This window comes from Pristiophorus japonicus, chromosome X (assembly GCF_044704955.1).
Source record: "Pristiophorus japonicus isolate sPriJap1 chromosome X, sPriJap1.hap1, whole genome shotgun sequence".
In the NCBI taxonomy this organism is placed as follows: domain Eukaryota; kingdom Metazoa; phylum Chordata; class Chondrichthyes; family Pristiophoridae; genus Pristiophorus; species Pristiophorus japonicus.
The window spans coordinates 38,211,523-38,232,842 of record NC_092010.1 but is presented as its reverse complement, the minus strand read 5'-3'; the positions used below and the strand labels follow the sequence as shown (position 1 = coordinate 38,232,842).

At 48.8% G+C, this 21,320-nt stretch overlaps 2 protein-coding genes across 3 annotated transcripts in view; one reads left to right on the top strand and one right to left on the bottom strand.

The window, feature by feature from the left end:
- The window catches only part of pan2 (poly(A) specific ribonuclease subunit PAN2), a 121,148-nt gene that overhangs the window by 11,701 nt on the left and 88,127 nt on the right, over positions 1 to 21,320 (bottom strand). The window lies entirely within an intron of this gene.
- Positions 5,357 to 20,698, top strand: inpp1 (inositol polyphosphate-1-phosphatase). 2 transcript variants are annotated; one of them, XM_070869680.1, is made up of 6 exons: positions 5,357 to 5,986; positions 13,018 to 13,251; positions 14,377 to 14,437; positions 16,986 to 17,186; positions 18,589 to 18,760; positions 19,182 to 20,698. In XM_070869680.1, exons 2-6 carry the CDS (start codon positions 13,048 to 13,050, stop codon positions 19,666 to 19,668), a joined length of 1,125 nt encoding a protein of 374 aa, XP_070725781.1. In that variant the 5' UTR covers positions 5,357 to 5,986; positions 13,018 to 13,047; the 3' UTR covers positions 19,669 to 20,698. The 2 variants fall into 2 exon arrangements, with proteins under 2 accessions (XP_070725781.1, XP_070725779.1); XM_070869678.1 differs by having other exon boundaries at positions 5,358 to 5,986; positions 13,021 to 13,251.

The following is a 21,320-nucleotide window of genomic DNA, read 5'->3' as shown; positions in this document are numbered from 1 at the left end:
CACTCAACAAGTTCCCTGCCGGAGTGGAACTAAACTACTGAACCAGTGGGAACCCGTTCAACCTTCGTCACCTCCAGACCAGATCCAAGACTGTCCCATCCTCTGTCGTCAAGCTACAATACGCAGACGACACTTGCGTCTGCGCACATTCAGAGACTGAACTTCAAGTAATAGTCAACATTATCACTGGACCTTACACTAAACATCCGTAAGACAAAGGTCCTCCACAAACCTGACCCCACGTCACGGCACTGCCCCCCAGTCATCAAGATCCACGGCGCGGCCCTGGACAAGGTGGACCACTTTCCATACCTTGGGAGCCTATTTGATAAGGGCAGACATCGCCGACGAGGTTCAACACCGCCTCCAGTGCGTCAGTGCAACCTTCGGCCGCCTGAGGAAAAGAGTGTTCGAAGATCAGGCCCTCAAATCTGGCACCAAGCTCATGGTCTACAGGGCTGTAGTGATACCCGCCCTCCTGTATGGCTCAGAGACGTGGACCATATACAGTAGACACCTCAAATCACTGGAGAAATACCACCAACGGTGTCTCCGCAAGATCCTGCAAATCCCCTGGGAGGACAGACGCACCAACGTTAGCGTCCTCGATCAGGCCAACATTCCCAGCACTGACCACACTCGACCAGCTCCGTTGGGCAGGCCACATTGTTCGCATACCTGACACAAGACTCCCGAAGCAAGCGCTCTACTCGGAACTCCTACACGGCAAGCGAGCCCCAGGTGGGCAGAGGAAACATTTCAAGGACACCTTCAAAGCCTCCTTGATAAAATGCAACATCCCCACTGACACCTGGGAGTCCCTGGCCAAAGACCGCCCTAAGTGGAGGAGGTGCATCCGGGAGGGTGCTGAGCACCTCGAGTCTCGTTGCCAAGACCACGCCAAGAAAACAGGCGCAGGCAGCGGAAAGAGCGTGCGGCAAACCAGTCCCACCCACCCCTTCCCTCAACGACTAACTGTCCCACCTGTGACAGAGACTGTAATTCCCGTGTTGGACTGTTCAGTCACCTAAGGACTCACTTTTGGAGTGGAAACAAGTCTTCCTTGATTTCGAGGGACTGCCTATGATGATGATGACGTTGGCTCAATTTTAAAATTCTCATCCTTGTGTTCAACTCCCTCCATGGCCTCGCTGCTCCCTATCTCTGTAACCTCTTACAGCTCTAGCCTCCTCCAACTCTGCGTTCTTCCAATTCTGGTTTCTTGTGCATCGACCACTTCCTTCGCCCCACCATTGGCGACCGTGCCTTCAGCTGCCTTGGCCCTAAGCTCTGGAATTCCCTCCCTAAACCTCTCCGCCTCTCTCTTTCCTCCTTTAAGACCCTCCCTAAAGCCTTCTTTGACCAAGCTTTTGGACACCTGTCCTAATATCTCCTTACGTGACTCAGTGTCAATTTTTGTCTGATAATGTTCCTGTCTTGGGACGTTTTACTACGTTAAAAAATGCTATATAAATATAAGTTGTTGTTGAAAGTCAAATTAATATGGTGTTGAGTGACACAATGCAACTGCACTTAATTGCTGCAAATTAATGATATCTGTAATAAAACAATGCACCGGGAGATCAGTTATGAGCAAGCCTAGCAATTTTGAAACTCATTATAAATCCAAGGGTTCTCTCGAGCTCGGAATCTTGGCAGCCCAGCTACTGGAGTTAAGATAATCAGAGACAGCAAAGAGAATATATTTATTTGTCCCGGAAAGCGGCGTGGGGGCCCCCGAGAGTGGCGTGGAGGCCCCGGGAGTGGCGTGGGGGCTCCGGGAAGCAGCGTGGGGGCCCCGGGAAGCAGCGTGGAGGCTCCGGGAAGCAGCGTGGAGGCCCCGGAAGCAGCGTGGAGGCCCCGGGAAGCAGCGTGGGGGCCCCGGGAAGCAGCGTGGAGGCCCCGGGAAGCAGCGTGGAGGCCCCGGGAAGCAGCGTGGGGGCTCCGGGAAGCAGCGTGGAGGCCCCGGAAGCAGCGTGGAGGCCCCGGGAAGCAGCGTGGGGGCCCCAGGAAGCAGCGTGGAGGCCGCGGGAAGCAGCGTGGGGGCCCCGGGAAGCAGCGTGGAGGCCCCGGGAAGCAGCGTGGAGGCCCCGGGAAGCAGCGTGGGGGCCCCGGGAAGCAGCGTGGGGGCCCCGGGAAGCAGCGTGGGGGCCCCGGGAAGCAGCGTGGGGGCCCCGGGAAGCAGCGTGGAGGCCCCGGGAAGCAGCGTGGAGGCCCCTGGAAGCAGCGTGGGGGCCCCTGGAAGCAGCGTGGGGGCCCCTGGAAGCGGCGTGGGGGCCCCTGGAAGCAGCGTGGGGGCCCCTGGAAGCAGCGTGGGGGCCGCGGGAAGCAGCGTGGGGGCCCCTGGAAGCAGCGTGGGGGCCCCTGGAAGCAGCGTGGGGGCCCCTGGAAGCAGCGTGGGGGCCGCGGGAAGCAGCGTGGGGGCCCCCGGGAGTGGCGTGGAGGCCCCGGAAGCAGCGTGGAGGCCGCGGGAAGCAGCGTGGGGGCTCCGGGAAGCAGCGTGGAGGCCCCGGAAGCAGCGTGGGGGCCCCGGGAAGCAGCGTGGGGGCCCCCGGGAGTGGCGTGGAGGCCCCTGGAAGCAGCGTGGGGGCCGCGGGAAGCAGCGTGGGGGCCCCCGGGAGTGGCGTGGAGGCCCCTGGAAGCAGCGTGGGGGCCGCGGGAAGCAGCGTGGGGGCCCCCGGGAGTGGCGTGGAGGCCCCGGAAGCAGCGTGGGGGCCCCGGGAAGCGGCGTGGGGGCCCCCGAGAGTGGCGTGGAGGCCCCGGGAAGCAGCGTGGGGGCCCCGGGAAGCGGCGTGGGGGCCCCCGAGAGTGGCGTGGAGGCCCCGGGAGTGGCGTGGGGGCTCCGGGAAGCAGCGTGGGGGCCGCGGGAAGCAGCGTGGGGGCCCCCGGGAGTGGCGTGGAGGCCCCAGGAGTTGCGTGGGGGCCCCGGGAAGCAGCATGGAGGCCCCGGGAAGCAGCGTGGAGGCCCCGGAACAGCGTGGAGGCCGCGGGAAGCAGCGTGGGGGCTCCGGGAAGCAGCGTGGAGGCCCCGGAAGCAGCGTGGAGGCCCCGGGAAGCAGCGTGGAGGCCCCGGAAGCAGCGTGGAGGCCCCGGGAAGCAGCGTGGGGGCCCCAGGAAGCAGCGTGGAGGCCGCGGGAAGCAGCGTGGGGGCCCCGGGAAGCAGCGTGGAGGCCCCGGGAAGCAGCGTGGAGGCCCCGGGAAGCAGCGTGGAGGCCCCGGAAGCAGCGTGGAGGCCCCGGGAAGCAGCGTGGGGGCCCCGGGAAGCAGCGTGGAGGCCCAGGAAGCAGCGTGGGGGCCCCGGGAAGCAGCGTGGAGGCCCCCGAGAGTGGCGTGGAGGCCCCGGGAGTGGCGTGGAGGCCCCGGGAAGCAGCGTGGAGGCCCCGGGAAGCAGCGTGGAGGCCCAGGAAGCAGCGTGGGGGCCCCGGGAAGCAGCGTGGGGGCCCCCGGGAGTGGCGTGGAGGCCCCGGGAGTGGCGTGGAGGCCCCGGGAAGCGGCGTGGGGGCCCCCGAGAGTGGCGTGGAGGCCCCGGGAGCGGCGTGGAGGCCTCGGGAGCGACGTGGAGGCCTCGGGAGCGGCGTGGAGGCCTCGGGAGCGGCGTGGAGGCCCCGGGAAGCGGCGTTGGGGCCTCGGGAGCGACGTGGAGGCCTCGGGAGCGACGTGGAGGCCCCGGGAGCGGCGTGGAGGCCCCGGGAAGCGGCGTGGGGGCCCCCGAGAGTGGCGTGGAGGCCCCGGGAAGCAGCGTGGGGGCTCCGGGAAGCAGCGTGGGGGCCCCGGAAGCAGCGTGGAGGCCCAGGAAGCAGCGTGGGGGCCCCGGGAAGCGGCGTGGGGGCCCCCGGGAGTGGCGTGGAGGCCCCGGGAGTGGCGTGGAGGCCCCGGGAAGCGGCGTGGAGGCCCCGGGAAGCAGCGTGGGGGCCCCGGGAGTGGCGTGGAGGCCCCGGGAAGCGGCGTGGGGGCCCCCCGAGAGTGGCGTGGAGGCCTCGGGAGTGGCGTGGAGGCCCCGGGAGCGGCGTGGAGGCCTCCGGAGCGACGTGGAGGCCTCGGGAGCGGCGTGGAGGCCCCTGGAGCGGCGTGGAGGCCCCTGGAGCGGCGTGGAGGCCTCGGGAGCGGCGTGGAGGCCCCGGGAGCGGCGTGGAGGCCCCTGGAGCGGCGTGGAGGCCCCGGGAGCGGCGTGGAGGCCCCTGGAGCGGCGTGGAGGCCCCGGGAGCGGCGTGGAGGCCTCGGGAGCGGCGTGGAGGCCCCTGGAGCGGCGTGGAGGCCCCGGGAGCGGCGTGGAGGCCTCGGGAGCGGCGTGGAGGCCTCGGGAGCGGCGTGGAGGCCCCTGGAGCGGCGTGGAGGCCCCGGGAGCGGCGTGGAGGCCTCGGGAGCGGCGTGGAGGCCTTGGGAGCGGCGTGGAGGCCCCGGGAGTGGCATGGAGGCCTCGGGAGCAGCGTGGAGGCCCCGGGAGACTACTTCAGGGAGCAGCGCGAGCTGGTGCAGGAGGGCGATGGCAGCGAAGAGTGACGTCATCAAGGTCCAGTTCGGTGATTGGAGCATGGGCAGATACAGAGGAGCGGTGAGATCGGGGTGAAGGAGCGGCGAGAGATTGTAGAGGGACGTGATCAGGACCCAAGAGAGGCAAGGGCCCAGGGGCAGCACGGCACGGGCCAGTCCACACAGCGAGCACTAACATAGGAAAGCAACATATTGTCCGATCAAACTAAAAGAAACTCAACATAAGCAAAACAGTCCCAACATAAGGGGAACCTACCCACCGAAATCAGAATGTTATCAGTGTCTATAAGACATTTTATACCCTGCAGTGCCCACTGGTTGCAACAGGCCTCAAGCATACTGGCTTCCTCTCCAAGGACAATCGGGCACAGAGAACACCATGGAAGAGAGACAGCCAGGACGAACCCCTGGAGCAACAGTTGGCAGAAAAATAACTGGGAGAAATCAGTGTGTTCCGCGGCTATGTCTGCGCCAGGGTGTCCCTGAAGATGGAGCACGTGGTGTCCATTGGTACGCTCGCGGCCTTCTGCGACTGGTGGGTACCGGAGGGACTGGAGTTCATTGTGGACGCAGAGAATAAAGTTATGATTTGACTTATTTGGTTTCCTTTCGTTTTACTCATGATTTGGAGTTTATTGTTTGTGCCCCTCTAAAAAGGGTCACATTTTGTTAATGTTATCCTTGTTTGATGACTTGGTCATCCTTATTGGCAATTAAAAAGAGGGAGGAATGAGTGTGTGGAGGCAGCGGGCAGTCGTTCAGCCCGACTGCCTGCCTCTCTTCCGCGGTTACATCCAAGCCAGGGTGCCCCTGGAGGAGCACGCAGTGTCCACCGGTACGCTTCCGCGAGAGGTGGGTGTCGGAGGGACAGGAGTGCTTCATCACCCCTGGCAACCAAACTTTAATTTGATTTGTTAGGTTTTCTTAAATGTTTTGGGTTAGTTTGCAGGTTCTCGTGGTTGTGCCTCTTTAACAAGGGGGCACTTGGTTGAATTGCTTCATTACAACAGGGAACAGAATTTTAATTTGATTTGTTACGGTTCCTTTCAGTGTTATTTTGTTCAGTTTAGTGTTCTGGTGGGGGCACATGTTTGAATTCAATTTGCAAATCGTTGTGGAGGTCCAGGGGCCACTCTGTTCGTCCTGAAGGCTCTTGAATGTGCCTTTTGCTGCTGAGAGAGCTGGGGAAATTGTAGTGGGCGCTTTGTTTAACTCCCCTCTGGCAGCAAATCGCCTCCCCGTGCCTGTGTTTTTTTTCTTCTTGTCCTTTTACTTGGCTCATTCGCTGGAGGGCCCTTTAAAGAGCACTGAACTGGGCCTGGGCCTGGGCCCGCCCTCGCAGTCAGCCCAAGTATCTGTGACAGGCTCTGGGTGAGAGAGAGAGAAAAAAAATAAACAGCCGGGGTTAAAGTTTCCTCCACCCCTGCACATCCGCGCAAGGAGCGGCTCGGAGTGCAAGCGAAGCCTCCAGCGGACGCCACGGGCCCGCGGACTGGTGAGTACCGAAGCCGGGGCAAAGATTGGAGATGGCGGAGCTGAACGTGGCCGGGAGTCGGTAACGGCCCGGGAGGAGCTTCGGTGTGGGCGGAGATCCACTGGATCCCTGGCGCCTGAGCACCCGGCGATTAGCTGCGCCCACAGCATTGGCACCAAAGCTCTCGAGGGATCCGAACTCGCAGCTTTTCCCCTTTTTAAATCTGCACCAACACGGGCTCCCGTAAAGGTGCATCTTCCGCAAAACCCTCGCCCAGCGAGTCTCCGCTCTAGTCCGCATTGCTCGCGGATCGCCCTCGCTTCCGAACTTCTTCCCCCTGTGCATCTACTTTCAGTTCCTGCACTCCATATCGAGGTGGTCTCCCTCAGCTACAAGTCCCATGTCATCACCTGAGCCCCCAGCGTCTCTCTCCTTTAACTCGTTGCTAATTGTCCAAAGATAAGACTTGTGTAGAGGTAATGTCAGGTGAAGAGGAGCAGGAATGCTTTCCAGAGCAATATGTTTTTAAACCAACAAGGAAGGAGGCAGTGTTGGATCTCGTGTTAGGAAATGAAGTGGGGCAAGTTGGCACGGTAAGGCTAGGGGTACATCTGGGACACAGTGACCAGAACCGAATTAGGTTGGATATAAAAACTGAAGAGTCAAATATAAATGTATTTTACCGGGACCAGTTTCAACAAGTTGAAAAGGGAAGCAGCTCAGATATATTGGAAAGAAAAGATGGCAAATCGAACCATGCACAAACCATGGAAATGTCTAAACTGGAGACAATTAGAGTACAGACCAGATATAGTCCCACAAGTAAAAGGGGGCACAGCAAAAGCTGGCGTTCATTGGATGAGAAGAGAAATTAAAACAAGGCATCTGACAAATCTAGGGTTAATACAAAATAAAATCAAGCCAAATATAGAACACAGGAAAGCAAAGATTAGAAAGGCTCAGAGGTTATGAAGAAAGACTGACAGGGAATAAAGGGAAATGGTAAACAATTTTATAAAGATGTAAAAGACTAGTTTGGGGCCAATTTGAAATGTAAAAGGAAATCTTGGAGGATGAAGGGATGGCAGAGATACTAAATGAGGACTTTGCTTTGGTTTTCAAGAGTTAGCAATGGCAATGAAAGGGTACAGAGGAGGAGCTGCAGCAATTGGATAAAATAACAAAGATCAGGATGTAGTGCTGGAAAAATGAAAAGTGGGGAAGACACTGGGCCCTGCTGGCTACATGTCAGAATGCTCCAGGAAGTCAGAGATGGATTAGAAACATAGAAAATAGGTGCAGGAGTAGGCCATTCGGCCCTTCGAGCCTGCACCACTATTCAATACGATCATGGCTGATCATTAACCTCAGCACCCCTTTCCTGCTTTCTCCCCATACCCCTTGATCCCTTTAGCTGTAAGGGCCATATCTAACTCCGTCTTAAATATATCCAACGAACTGGCATCAACAACTCTCTGTGGTAGGGAATTCCACAGGTTAACAACTCTCTGAGTGAAGAAGTTTCTCCTCATCTCGGTCCTAAATGGCTTACCCCTTATCCTTAGACTGTGTCCCCTGGTTCTGGACTTCCCTAACATCGGGAACATTCTTCCTGCATCTAACCTGTCCAGTCCCGTCAGAATCTTGTATGTTTCTATGAGATCCCCTCTCATCCTTCTAAACTCCAATGAATAAAGGCCCAGTCGATCCAGTCTCTCCACATGTCAGTCCTGCCATCCTGGGAATCAGTCTGGTGAACCTTCGCTGCACTCCCTCAATAGCAAGAACGTCCTTCCTCAGATTAGGAGACCAAAACTGAACACAATATTCCAGTTGAGGCCTCACCAAGGCCCTGTACAGCTGCATTAAGAACTGCTGTAAGCAGCTGTTCTGACCACAATCTAACATTCTTGGATATGGAAGTTGTGCCAGAGGGACTGGAGAGTTATCAAAATAATACATCTGTTCAAAAAAGGATAAACCAGTTTACTACACCAATTATCCCAACACTGGTGTTGGGTAAGCTTCTAGAGGCTATAACACAGGTTCAAATAGAAACATAGATATCTACAGCGCAGAAGGAGGCCATTTCAGCCCATTGTGTCTGCTCCAGCCGACAAAGAGCCACACTCGCCTAGAAAGATATGGGTGCTTTAAGAACACCTTTCACGACCTCAGGATGTCTCAAAGTGCTTTACAGCCAGTTGTAAGTATGCCGTTGTAATGTGGGAAACGCGGCAGTCAATTTGCGCTCAGCAAGCTCCCACAAACAGCAATGTGATAATGACCAGATTATCTGTTTGTGATGTTTGATTGCAGGATAAATATTGGCCAGGACACTGGGGATAACTCCCCTGCTCTTCTTCGAAATAGTGCCAAGGGATCTTTGGCATCCACCTTGAGCAGACGGGGCTTCGGTTTAACGTCTCATCCGAAAGACGGCCCCTCTGACAGTGCGGCGCTCCCTCGGCACTGCACTGGAGTGTTAGCCTAGATTTTGTGCTCAAGTCTCTGAAGTGAGTCTTGAACCCACAACCCTCTGACTCAGAGGTGAGAGTGCTGGGAGAATTTTCTTTTACATGGGCTTGTTCAGATTTGAAATGCACTACCAGAACCAGTGGGGGAAACAGAATCCATACTCGATTTTAAAAGGGAAGTGGATAAATAATTAAAAACTAAAATATTAAAAGGTTCTGGGAAGAGGGCAGGGGACTGGGATGAAATGGAGTGCTCTTTGAGAGCCAGCACAACATGAAGGGCCAAATGGCCTCCTTAAGTACTTTAAAATTCTATGATTCTAAGACTTGCTTCACTGAGAGACTTGGAATGTCTTCGCCTACTGGTGGAGTCCACATCCAACTTTGCACAGGAGCAGACACAAACCCAAATGCATCAGATAATGCAAGGCACCGTACTGTGACATAATCATAAATGTTGCAAAGGAAGATAAGTGTCAAAGATTTGCTAGAGGTCAGTCAGGTACTTGCTTTAATTCTTTAGACTTATAGCCTCAGGGACATTCTGGTCTTGCTGGGCCAACTGATGCAAGTGTTCAGTTCATGTGTTGTAACATTGGTATGCTTGTATCGGCGGACTCAATCACAATATTACGGTAGCGTTGTGGTTATGTTGTAATCCAAAGGCCTGGACTAACCATCTGGCCTATATGTAACTCCAAGTTGCATACCAACGTGATTGACTCTTAATTGCCCTCTGAAGTGGTTTAGAAAGCCACTCAGTCAGGGCAACTAGGGATGGGCAATAAATGCCAGTCTTGCCAGTGATGCCCACATCCAGAGAATACATTTTTAAAAGGTTACAATACAGTTACTGTTTTATAAGGAAACATTTTTTTTCACAAAACAATTTCACCAGCAAGAGTCTTTTGATCAGAAGCCAGGTGATTGAGCAATAAAAGGCTGTTCAAATATCAGGAGCAGCTTTTCATGACTGTAGAAGTGACCAGGATCATCTTAGACATGTTTTGATGTCCCAAACAGGAAGGAGCTCCACCGAAAACTCATCAGTGGTGTTGGGAGGGGTCAAAGTGTTCGAGATAATGTGGGACATGTGAATGGAGAGCGCTGCCTGCAGCCTACTTTTGCAATCCCACTACAGGAAAAGCTTTGTAGAGACTGTTTGTTCCTCGGCTGTCTCAATCAAGCAGTTTTAAAGCATAGAACATGCTTCGAAGGAGCACTATAAGGCCTTTTTATATTGGTTGTTTAGATTCTGTGAGCCCAGCACCGTGAGCTGGCACTCTGTTTATATTGTTAAATCGGGTTTCCGTACACCGGTGCCAGATTTCAAATGCAGTTTTTCCTGGGTCTACAATTTTCCTGCTGGCCTCCAGGAAACGGATTTAACAGGGGGCTGGCTCACATAATCCAAATTGGATGGCAATCAATAGAGAAGTGGCTGAATGCAAACTGATAAATGAACAGACAGCTTCCTGTATATTACTTGGATTTATACAGTTCCTTATCACATTTTTGAGTAAGCTCGATGCACTTTACATGAGTTGTTTTGGAGTGCATGGCTTATTATGTAGGGAAATACAGCAACCAATTCTACATCAGCAACATCCCATAAACACCAATAAAATAGATTAATCTTTTTGTTTTGAGAAGTGTTGGGTGATGCTGGAACATTGGCCAGGGCCCTGTTCTTCTTCAAATAGTGCCGGGGAATCTTTAAAGTCCAGTTGAACAGGGAAATGGGGCCTTGGTTTAGCATCTCATTGGAAAGGCAACACTTCTGATACTTCAGTGGAGTGCTGCTCTATCAATCTAGATTATGTGCCCACAATCTTCTGATATAGAAAAGTAGTACCAACCGAGCCAAGCTGACATGATGTCTCCCTGTGTAACATTCAGAGTATGTGACCGTTCAATAGATCTGCCTGTTTGAGAACCACGCTCTAGAATACATTGGAGTGCTTCGGCTGTAATATTTTTATGTTGAGATCTTTCTGTGTACTTTAGCATGTTGTTTTGGAGAACCACACTATGTGTTGGAATAAATGTTATTGTGAAGCTTTTCCTCTCGAATTCCATCATAACACCTCTGGTATTTCTTTTTCCAAGCTTGCATCTTAGAAATGCACAAAGGCCCTTCACAACCAGCTGCTTGTTTTGGCTGTGGTGGCCATCAGTGGCATCCTAGTGAACCCATAAATCTTCCACTCACAACTGCATTTATTGGGCTTCAGTTAGTTTGGGGCTGATCGAATCGGAAAGGAGAAGTTTATGTATTAAGGTGATTGCGTCTCTCGTGTTTGGGCAGACAGTCCAGATTTGGGGATAGCAAGTTTTGTATCTGAATGCCAGACAGTCATGGTCCAGATTTCGATCCCTGCATTGAAAATAAAACCCACAAACCCACTGTCCAGTTCTAGACCTGGGAAATGGTGAGGCTCCTGTAACATTTCACTGGACTCAGAATTACACTCTTGCTGCTTTTACCAAGAAATATGGTTTCTAAAGAACGTTTCGCAGGCATTTGGGTCCTGAATAATGGTGAAGCATACAGAGGTTTTGGAGAGTGTGCAGAGGAGGATGACGTGGATGACACTGAACTTTATTAGTTATGTAGACAGGCTCCAAGAATTAGGCTTATTTACTTCAGATAATTGCAAGCTTAGAGGGGCTGTAAATGAAGTTTTTTTAAATGATGAAGGTAATGAAGGGGTGTTGGGGTGGATAGGGATAGTAGGTTAATGCCTATAAAATCTGCAATTCTGAGATGTAATATATAAAATCTCAATTTAAATTTCCTTGCTTGATGGCGCAGATACGATGGGTCAAATGGCCTCCTTCTTTGCTTATACCTAAGAACATAAGAAATAGGAGCAGGAGTAGGCCATTTGGCCCCTCGAGTCTGCTCCACCATATAATAAGATCATGGCTGATCTTCTACCTCAACTCCACCTTCCCGCAATATTCCCATATCCCTTGATTCCCTTAGTTCCCAAAATTCTATTGGATGGCTATGCAGGAATTCCCGCAGTGGCTTTCTGGTCAGGGCAGATTATTGGTGTGGCAGTTATTTGCGGAATATCGTTGCGGAGTATACAGCACATGATCACCACTGGCACCCTGGGCCCTATCTTGCTCTCTCCTGCAGCACTTGAGTTTTATATATTTGTAATCTCTGTTTACATTTCTCCATGTAGGACTCTTGTCAGCCACAAGCCCATCACACTGAGCCTGTAGTACGCCAGATGTTGGTGAACTTAAACCAACTTCACCAGTTTTCAATAGCATGAAGAGTGACATTGAACTTTCTTTCAGTTGTTGACTAACCTGCCGTGCATTACCAACATTTTCTGTTTTGATATTGGACTGTACAATATATTTATTCTGCTCCCTATTAAGGCCTAAAGCCACATAAATTGTTGCTTTATTACAGTCTAGAAAGTGGTAAGAAGCTTTGTGGTTGGGTTTAAATCGCTCAGTTACGCATTTAGTGCAAGTCTTGCTACATTAAAGGGAGCTGTAATCATCTAGATTGCTGCATAATGCTTGTGTTATAAGGGGAGACATCTGTGCTTATTCTTGGGGGGGATTTCTCTCTTCATTTTGTGCTCCATAGCAGGGAGTTCTTCCAGTGTTCTGGCCAACATTTCTCCCTCAACCAAGATCATTCCGCAAAGAAAATCAAATGAATTAGTCATTTATCTCATTGCTGCTTGTGTGATCATGCTGTACGCAAAATGGCTGCTGCCTGCGCCTACATAACAGTCACCTCACTCCAAAGCCAGGCACAGTATCTGAAGTGCTTTGAGCTGTTTCTGAGAGACGCAATAAGTTATTTTATAAATACAAGTCTTTCTTTAAATCTGATCAGTGGCAGCTGGGGGCAAACCTCCTCTGTACATTTTGTTCCCACATATTACACGCATATGCTCTCTGAGCCGGACAATCTGGTACTGAATCAAAATATCAGCAGCTCCAATCTAGTTAGAGGAGGAGAGACTTGCATGGTGACCTGCAAGTCCTTTGCTGACTCCAGTTTGCTCTGTTTTCATTGACCAAAGAGTTTATCACGTGGAAAACCACAGAAACCTTTTCAGAAAGAATGTGCTTTTTAAGAATCTCTGAAAACAGATCTTCTATTCAGCTTTGCAACTGACGATTGGTCCTCTGACCATAATATAGCCGACTGTTGTGCTTCCAGTCAGCGATAAAGTCAAGGCCGCTCAGTACTGCCAATTGTGTGTGGAATATCCGTCGGAAAGGAGCAAATGACAACTAAACATTAGGGCGACCTTTGAATCTGACAGTTTGAGTTAGGGCGCTGGAGTCGGTTAATGCTTTATGTATAACAATTTTAATTATTTGCGCAGGCAAGGTCTGGCTATCAAATTTAATATTTTAAGAGATATTGCTATATTTGGAATCGGGTGCCACACCGCTGTGCTATTCCATGATGCATTTATTTCCTTTAGTTTAGAAAGCTTTAGTTAGGCCAGAATTATAGCATGTGTCTCCTTTTAGACAATAGGAACCAAGTCAGCATCACCTGCCTTAATATTTCTGTTTTATTTTAAGCAGTGCTTAAAAGGTCACCACATTGCAGTTATGGCCAGCATCCTAACCGCCTTGATCTGTGCTTCTGAGAAATCTGCAAACATTGCTCGAGCTTGTAAACAAGAGGAGGCACTGTTCCAGCTTCTGATCGAAGAGAAGAAAGGACCAGATAAAAATAAGAAGTTTGTACAAGACTTCAAGACTCTGGCAGATGTCATCATTCAAGAAGTGATTAAGAATGACATTGCGGAAAAGGTACTGAGTGCACCAGAAAGGCAGGCTGGGTGAAACACTGCACTCAAACCATGTGTCTGGGTTCAAATAAGAGATCCCTTTTCTGTAATCAGCAATCACAATGAACTTCCCAAGTCACATGAGCTCATAGTACACAAGTGCACTCAAATTCTGCACTCATTTAGCAGTCTTGCTCAGGCACAGTGTTAGAAATGGAACCATCATGTTTGCCCACTATGGCGAGCTCTTCAAGGGTCAGGGGTCGAGGCACATCCAGAGTGAGGCAATGGAAGCATGACATTGTATCTGACTCTCAGCTTACCTGACTCGAGTTAGAATCCCAGGCTGGCAGCTGAAGAGTTATGTTCCCACCGTTGAGGGTCAGCTGACCATATTCTGGCGCCTCATCTTAAGGAGCAAGAAAGTTGTCCCAAAAGTGGAATGGGAAGGGAAAAGGTCTGTGTCATTATCACAAACCTTTCAGAACAAGTTGTTCTGTTTGTAAAAATAGTGCTTTCATTTGCTGTTTAAAAATCCTTTAAAGAATGTACTTTAAAGCTCTTAAAATTACAATGTGTGATGCTTAGGGTAAAAATGTCATATAAATAACAGAGGCATTCATAAGTTTATTTCAACCATTGGAAAAATATCACATTTGATCAGGGAATGTGCCTGCTGCATTATACATTATCCCAGTCCCAGTGGCCTATCCAACATGACAACTGTTGCTGTACGGTGTTTTGGCTGCACCAGGCCCTGGGCCTTGTAAATAACAGCATCATCTCTTTTAGCAATGTTTTTTTTTAAACCCACATCTAACTTTTAAAGTCCAAAAGAAAAAAATGAATAAAACATTGATAATCCTTGGAATGAGTTCATGTGAGAATCTAGTTTCAATTGGAGGGAAGAGGAGGAGGGGGAGAACTGAGCTTCCATTTTGCCCTCAACTGGGCAAAATGGAAGCTCTGTTTCTCTGTTTGTTAGGGGCTGGCCTGGAGAGAAAGTGGGTTGACGTCCTATACAAACTCACTAAATCTGATATTCTGGCTGCTAATTGCATGGTTATCGTGTGCTTCTATTAATTGTGTGTTTAAATTATCTCCATAACTTCCAGATACTTTAGTTATTATCTTTCTGTCAAATCAGTTTCCAGAACTTGCACCTCACATCGCTGGAGAAGAATCCAATAAGTTTGAAAATGGTTTGGGTACGTTACAAGATGCTTCTTATCAGTTATTCCACAATTGTGAAGAATGCAGTGAAGTTTTCAAGTGAGAGGGAGCTGAAGTAACAGACAAAGTTGATGCTGAATTGGCTTCAGGTGAATGATTGTATCGACTGGCGTTAATTCAGCTCCCTTACGCTGACCAGCTCAGTAACTCCTTTATGCTGGTACTCCTGTGGCATTCCTTATTGTTCTGATTAAAACCTCACAAATGGATAGAACAAAATGAAGGGGTGCTTAATATCAATCATCATTTTTGACGTTGAAAGCGATGTTGATGGTGAGACTCTAATCTTTTCTTGTTGAAATGCATACGTTGCTTGTCAGGTCATTTTATAAACCTTCTCTCCTCCTCTTGCGAAGGTACTGACAGTTTTTGATGGGGTACAGTTCCGCTGATGGCAACAGGTGCTTCACGGCCTCCCACCAATGGCCATTCTTCAGGCATTAGCCCAGACAAGAACCACAGGAACATTTAAAAACACTTTCCAACATGGGGGGACTGGACAAAGATCAGAACCTTACGGCCACTGTGATCTCCTGAACACATTAGATCACCTTCGAGAGGAATTGTCCAGATTGTGCTCCCCCTGAATTGGCATAGGGTTTTAAAATCTCTTTTTACCTGTCCCAGAAGATTACATGACTGCTGGTGGGAGGGGACAGTGGAGATCACAATGTTTCACTGCATCATTATTGTTTTGGAGCGACTCGCTGAACCCTCATTTCATATGCTCCTATGTAACCCTGGCTGATTTCTTATCCCACCATGGGAAGAAACATAGAAAATAGGTGCAGGAGCAGGCCATTCGGCCCTTCGAGCCTACACCACCATTCAATATGATCAAGGCTGATCATGCAACTTCAGTACCCCTTTCCTGTTTTCTCTCCATACCCCTTGATCCCTTTAGCCGTAGGGGTCACATCTAACTCCCTTTTGAATACATCTAACGAACTGGCCTCAACAACTTTCTGTGGTAGAGAATTATTCCACAGGTTCACAACTCTGAGTGAAGAAGCCAATGGTAGCACCAAACCAGTCTGCACCTGGGACGTTTGGCTCTGTACCACACCAGACGGTGCATTTACTTATTAGCGGCATCTGGGAAGCACCCGTAAACTTTCGACCTTAGTTTTGCGGGGTACACAAGAACTCCATGTAGTTAAGACAATGAACTGTGGTACGGACAACTTTAACGCTTAAAATGGATCACGTCAGCATAGTGTAACTGAATAGTGAAAGTATCGGAATACTACTGTTCTAAAAATCAACAGCGCATGGTGTGGCATTAGTATATAAATGCTTAATTCATTTGAACAACACTGCAATGTAATTTCTGGGTTTAAACTGCAGTTGGTAATGTCAATGGCAGTTTACTTTGCCACAATTCGCAGTCTTGCTGAGTCATGGCGCCATTTACACGGTCGTGTTGCAGCAAATCTGCTGTTGACTGCTTTTCCTTTAACAACTAATTTGCTGGGGCAATGTGAGGTGATTGCAGCGGGTGAAGTAGTCTGTATCTAATCTGCAAAATTTACACTTCCCAACAAATTCTTTAAAAAGTCTCACTGGTATCTCTGATCGGTTGATAAGATGGTGACAAACTCATCAGATGTTGCCAAGCAGTAGCTCGTAGGATTTGTGGGATTTCCTGAACTCGTTGGTTCATAAATTTCACAACCATAATCAGCTGGTAATGATGAATTACCCGGTTTTGCCAATTAGGATTCAAAAATTAACTACAAGTATCAAATGTGTGTGGTTAGGGTCACTGAGTTACTATGATGTTGAGCCAGATTGCTGGAATTAAGTTGGAGCAATTTGGCCAGGGTTAACCTTAAATGGTTTGTTGACTCATCCTTGCTAATGACATTTCTGCCAATACGATACTATTATCAGCATGGTATAAACCAGTAGCTGCCCCTACATATGCTTTGATTGCATATTGGTGTGATAACTGGAAGTTAATGCATTGGCCCCTCTGCATCCACAATGGGATTGTAAAATTCCAAAATTCTTAACACTCAAGTCGGCAATCATGAGCCACGACAGAAGTACTGTGACATACAAGTCTGTCTCTCCATCAGATTGGTTTTGTGATTTGAGTTTAAAACAGTCCTAAGCACACGGTACTCAAAGCGCCTGTGTATGCAGGAAACCACGGCTTTCTGCCTAGGGAGCTGGCTGACATGAAGGCCATCCTCCTGAGATTCAGGTCTGGACCAAATGTCAAGTAATAGCACCTACGTGGTGCTTACAGACCCTCTCCAAGAAGAAAACTAGTTTCACAGCCAGTGTCTACAACTATCAGATCACAAGAAAAGTACACAATCTTGATGTTATAGAACTTTTCTATGTCCTTTTTCGTTTATCGCCAACTAAAAAACACTAAGTATAAGAATGGATAAGGCTGTCACACCTGAACCGTTCTGGTCTTTCTGAATTGAGATCACCACTTGTATTCTTCAGACAACTCTGATGAACTACAATCCAGCAAAAATCATACCTGTTCTCTTATTCGCATTACAGGTGAAACCATTACTGTGAAAGTCTGCAAAACAGAGCAAGGGACAGCAGAATTGCTGAGTAAAGTGCTCGATGGGAATCTGAAAGCTGCTGGCCTTCTGGCCAAGTGTATCCACGAAGATGTCCACATTGATGATCCAGACTTACAAAAACAAACAACAGACATCCCAATTGATACCCTAGGGATATGGGTTGATCCTATTGGTAAGTGAAGCCTTTAACCATCTTACAAAGAAAAATCCCCCCACCCTATAGTTAGTCCTATGCATTTGTAGTTTCAGAAGATGGGGTCTTCCATTTTGTGCAATCTCTATGACCACCGTCAATGCAGCACTCCCATTCTGTTTTATAACTGAGAAATTTGGAGGAAGACCCAAGCCCCATAGTGAAAGAAAGCACTAAGATTGGATAAGAGTTGCATAAAATAAATTAAGTCGTCGATTGTCTTGGAGGCGCCCACTCAAGCAGTACAGAAAGAGACTCCCCTTTGCACTCCTCCTCCCTCCTCCTCCAACTGGTGACCGATTGTGACAAGATCCATGGCGCGGCCCTGGACACCGTGGACCACTTCCCATATCTCGGGAACCTCCTATCAAGAGCAGGCATCAACGATGAGATCCAACACCGCCTCCAGTGTGCCAGTGCACACCAGGCCCTCAAAACTGCCACCAATCTCATGGTCTACAGGGCTGTAGTGATAGCCGCCCTCCTGTATGGCTCAGAGACATGGACCATGTACAGTAGACACCTCAAGTCGCTGGAGAAATACCAGCAATTATGTCTCCGCAAGATCCTACAAATCCCCTGGGAGGACAGACGCACCAACATCAGCGTCCTCGTCCAGGCCAACATCCCCAGCATTGAAGCACTGACCACACTTGATCAGCTCCGCTGGGCAGGCCACATTGTCCGCATGCCAGATACGAGACTCCCAAAGCAAGTGCTCTACTCGGAGCTCCTTCACGGCAAACGAGCCAAAGGTGGGCAGCAGAAACGTTACAAGGACACCCTCAAAGCCTCCCTGATAAAGTGCGACATCCCCACTGACACCTGGGAGTCCCTGGCCAAAGACCGCCTAAGTGGAGGAAGTGCATCCGGGAGGGCGCTGAGCACCTTGAGTCTCATCACCAAGAGCATGCAGAAATCAAGCGCAGGCAGCGGAAAGAGCATGCGGCAAACCTGTCCCACCCACCCCTTCCCTCAACGACTATCTGTCCCACCTGTGATAAAGTCTGTGGCTCTCATATTGGGCTGTTCAGCCACCAAAGAACTCACTTCAGGAGTGGAAGTAAGTCTTCCTCGATTCCGAGGGACTGCCTATGATGATTGTGACTGGAAAATACACTCTCTGGAGGAAGGTCAAGTAAAAATCTATCTCGAGTGCTGTGGGAACTTAATGGGATAAAGTAAAAGCAAGAGAAAAAAAAAAAGTATAACTGGCTGAGATTTACTTCAACTGCATAGTTCGAAGAACTGAATGAAGTTGGACTGACTGAACATACATTTCTCCTTTGCATTTTAAAAAAAGTGACTCGTTAATTATACTTGAGGTTTCTGCTGAAGGATGTTTTAATTTTTTTGTAAACTGCAACGTTTCTGTTTGCAGATTCAACCAATCAGTACATCAAAGGACAACTTGAAGAGAAATTCAAAGATGGCATCCACACACGTGGTCTAAAATCTGCTGCTGTACTTATCGGAGTCTTTGACAGAAAGTCAGGGCAGCCAATCATGGGAGTCATTAATGTACCATTTAATGAAGTGGACCCCAATTTAAGGTACATTTGTTTTCAGTATTTGCATCCAAAGGGTGCCAGCTATACCACATGGACATGGCCAATAGAATAGTATTTTGATTAGTGAGAGCCCAATCTAAATACTGCACCCTGAGGTGTTGAGAGGAACATAACAAAACCAACACCAACTAAGGACACCTGTCCCTTGCTTTTAGTGCAGCTTATTGATCCACTAGATTGGAAAACTTTCAACATGTAGAATACTCTTCTCATTTTCCATGTTGTGATCTGGAGATGCTTCAATCCATCTCCAGATCACAATTAGCTGACACTCAAAGCAATTTCAAGACAATTTAATGGAAGCAAGATCCTAGGGGTGATGAGGCCATCTCAAAGCAAGTAACACTCATTCAGTATGTTAATGTGTAAAATTATTCCTCTAATGTGGGCTTATTTTTTGCAGGTGGCGGGGGAAATATTACTGGGGCATTTCCTACCAGGACATCAATATCCACTCTGTACCAAAGCAGATTCCTGCACACCACAACCAACTCTCAATTGTCATGAGTTCGAGTGAGAAGGAAGGCATAAAGAAAGCATTAGCTCCTCTCTGTGGTGATAGAATGTATTATGCTTCTGGGGCAGGATACAAGGGCTTGTGCACTATCCTTGGTTTAGCAGATGCCTATGTCTTCACAAAAGACACGACATTTAAATGGGATACCTGTGCCCCTCATGCCATCTTGAAATCCTTAGGAGGGGGAATTGTGAACCTGGCCAAAGCTCTGGCTGAGCCAAAGGATGGAGGCCCTGCAGGCTATCCAGAGCTCCAGTACAAGAAGCCCGATGAAGGGGCAAAAGAAACAGAGAAATGGGCCAACACAGGTGGCCTTGTAGCTTACAGATCCCGACAGCACTTAGAGGCCATTATTAATGCACTCTTGGTTTAATTGTAGGCACTTCAGGTGACATTTTACTTCACACTAAACTCAGAGGGAATTTGTCACAAATTTTAAGTGCCTTTTAAAAAAAAATCTTGCTGTACGGTCCCTACCCCATTTTGTTTTTTTTAAAATATAGATGTGATATACAAAATTATTTTGGAGCACACTAACATTACACAGTAAATCAGGTGTGCGCCGTTTCCTAGATCCATCATCTTTTAAAAAAAAATCGGACAAGGGAAAAAAGTTATTGTACAATAACTAGAGTTTCTTGCTTTTTTTAAATAGTTAACAATTATTTATTGTATCTGATTTTGTTTCCGAGCAGCCACAGAATGAAAAGTTCTGAAGTGGTGTGAAAATCTGGCCACTGGTGGCTTTACTCATTCCAACCAATCAAAAATGCTCCTGTAGGTCTGTCATACTGTTATACTTGGGCAAACTAATTCATGACTTGCCCATATACCAACAATGCAACGACAGTATGCATGTGCCATGAATTCACTTACTTTAAAAAATATATTTTGGTTTCCAATTTTCACCCCATCCTCTCCTGAAGGGATTGTCTCCTGGGGTGTGGTACTTTGGCCATTCTTCATGTGTGAGTGAGACGAGTGTGAGTGTTGGTTGTTTTGTGTGAGGGTTGGTTGGTGTGTGTGTGTGTGTGTGTGTTTATATACACACACACATTCGAGTGGGAAACACTAAAGTGATCAGGAGTTGGACTCCAGCTAATTTCTCTTCTTTTCTCCTAACTTTTATGGGATGGGTTTATATTAATTCTCAACAATTCAATCTTTGTTCCTCCAAGTCAGTACCAATCAGTGATTATAATGATGTTTTCACACAATAGCTATGGCAAAACTCTGGAATGGAGCCTAAGTAACACAACCAAAAGAAAATCTGGATTCGTTGTGAGGATTGTTTGATGTTAAACTGACTTTTTAGAAACTGTTTTAGATAATGTATTATCAAAATAGATTTATATACTGCACTGCTATTTTTCATGAAATTTATTATACGATGTATAATAAAAACTACTGTCTTCATTACTAGTGCCTTTTAATTTTTACTTTTTTTTTTAAATGTTCGCTCCAAGTGGTTTACATAGAGAAACCAAATGAAGGCTCAAGTCCGTACTGTAAGGCACCAAGGTTGAAAATAGAGAAAGGGAAGAAAATTAGGAGACACCAAGTTCAGGTTTTATAAGCCTCAAGATTGTAGGAGGGAAGGAAGTCCGATGATAAGTTTCATAACTTGGGAGGCCCTGGGACAGACAGAGAGAGAGAGAATTAACAGGTCTTCATTTCAACAGTGAGGATATGGGGAACAGGATGTCTGTGTAGAACATATTTGCAATTTAGGAGGGACAAGAGAAGTGCAGATCATCGGAGTATTGGAATAGAGGCACAAAATAAGTTGCAATGGAGGGAGAGAGGGACCACTGGAGTAGCTGGACTCTGGGATTTTTGCCACTCTGATTCTGGGGTGTTCCTTTGCTGGAATTTCAGAAACACAATTGGGCTGTGCATTTTCCAGGATTCTGAACTGATTTTCAATGAACTCGTCGATGGTCTTGCCTCAGCACAGGTTAAACATTTGTTGCACGTTATTGTTACACGTTATTGTTACATATTGGGATCACATTAAGACATCAA

Coding starts and splice junctions, on each gene's coding strand:
- inpp1 (XM_070869680.1), top strand. CDS start 13,048: ATGGCCAGCATCCTAACCGCCTTGATCTGTGCTTCTGAGAAATCTGCA. Junction 13,252..14,376: donor AGAATGACATTGCGGAAAAG/GTACTGAGTGCA, acceptor CTGTCAAATCAG/TTTCCAGAACTTGCACCTCA. Junction 18,761..19,181: donor GAAGTGGACCCCAATTTAAG/GTACATTTGTTT, acceptor TATTTTTTGCAG/GTGGCGGGGGAAATATTACT.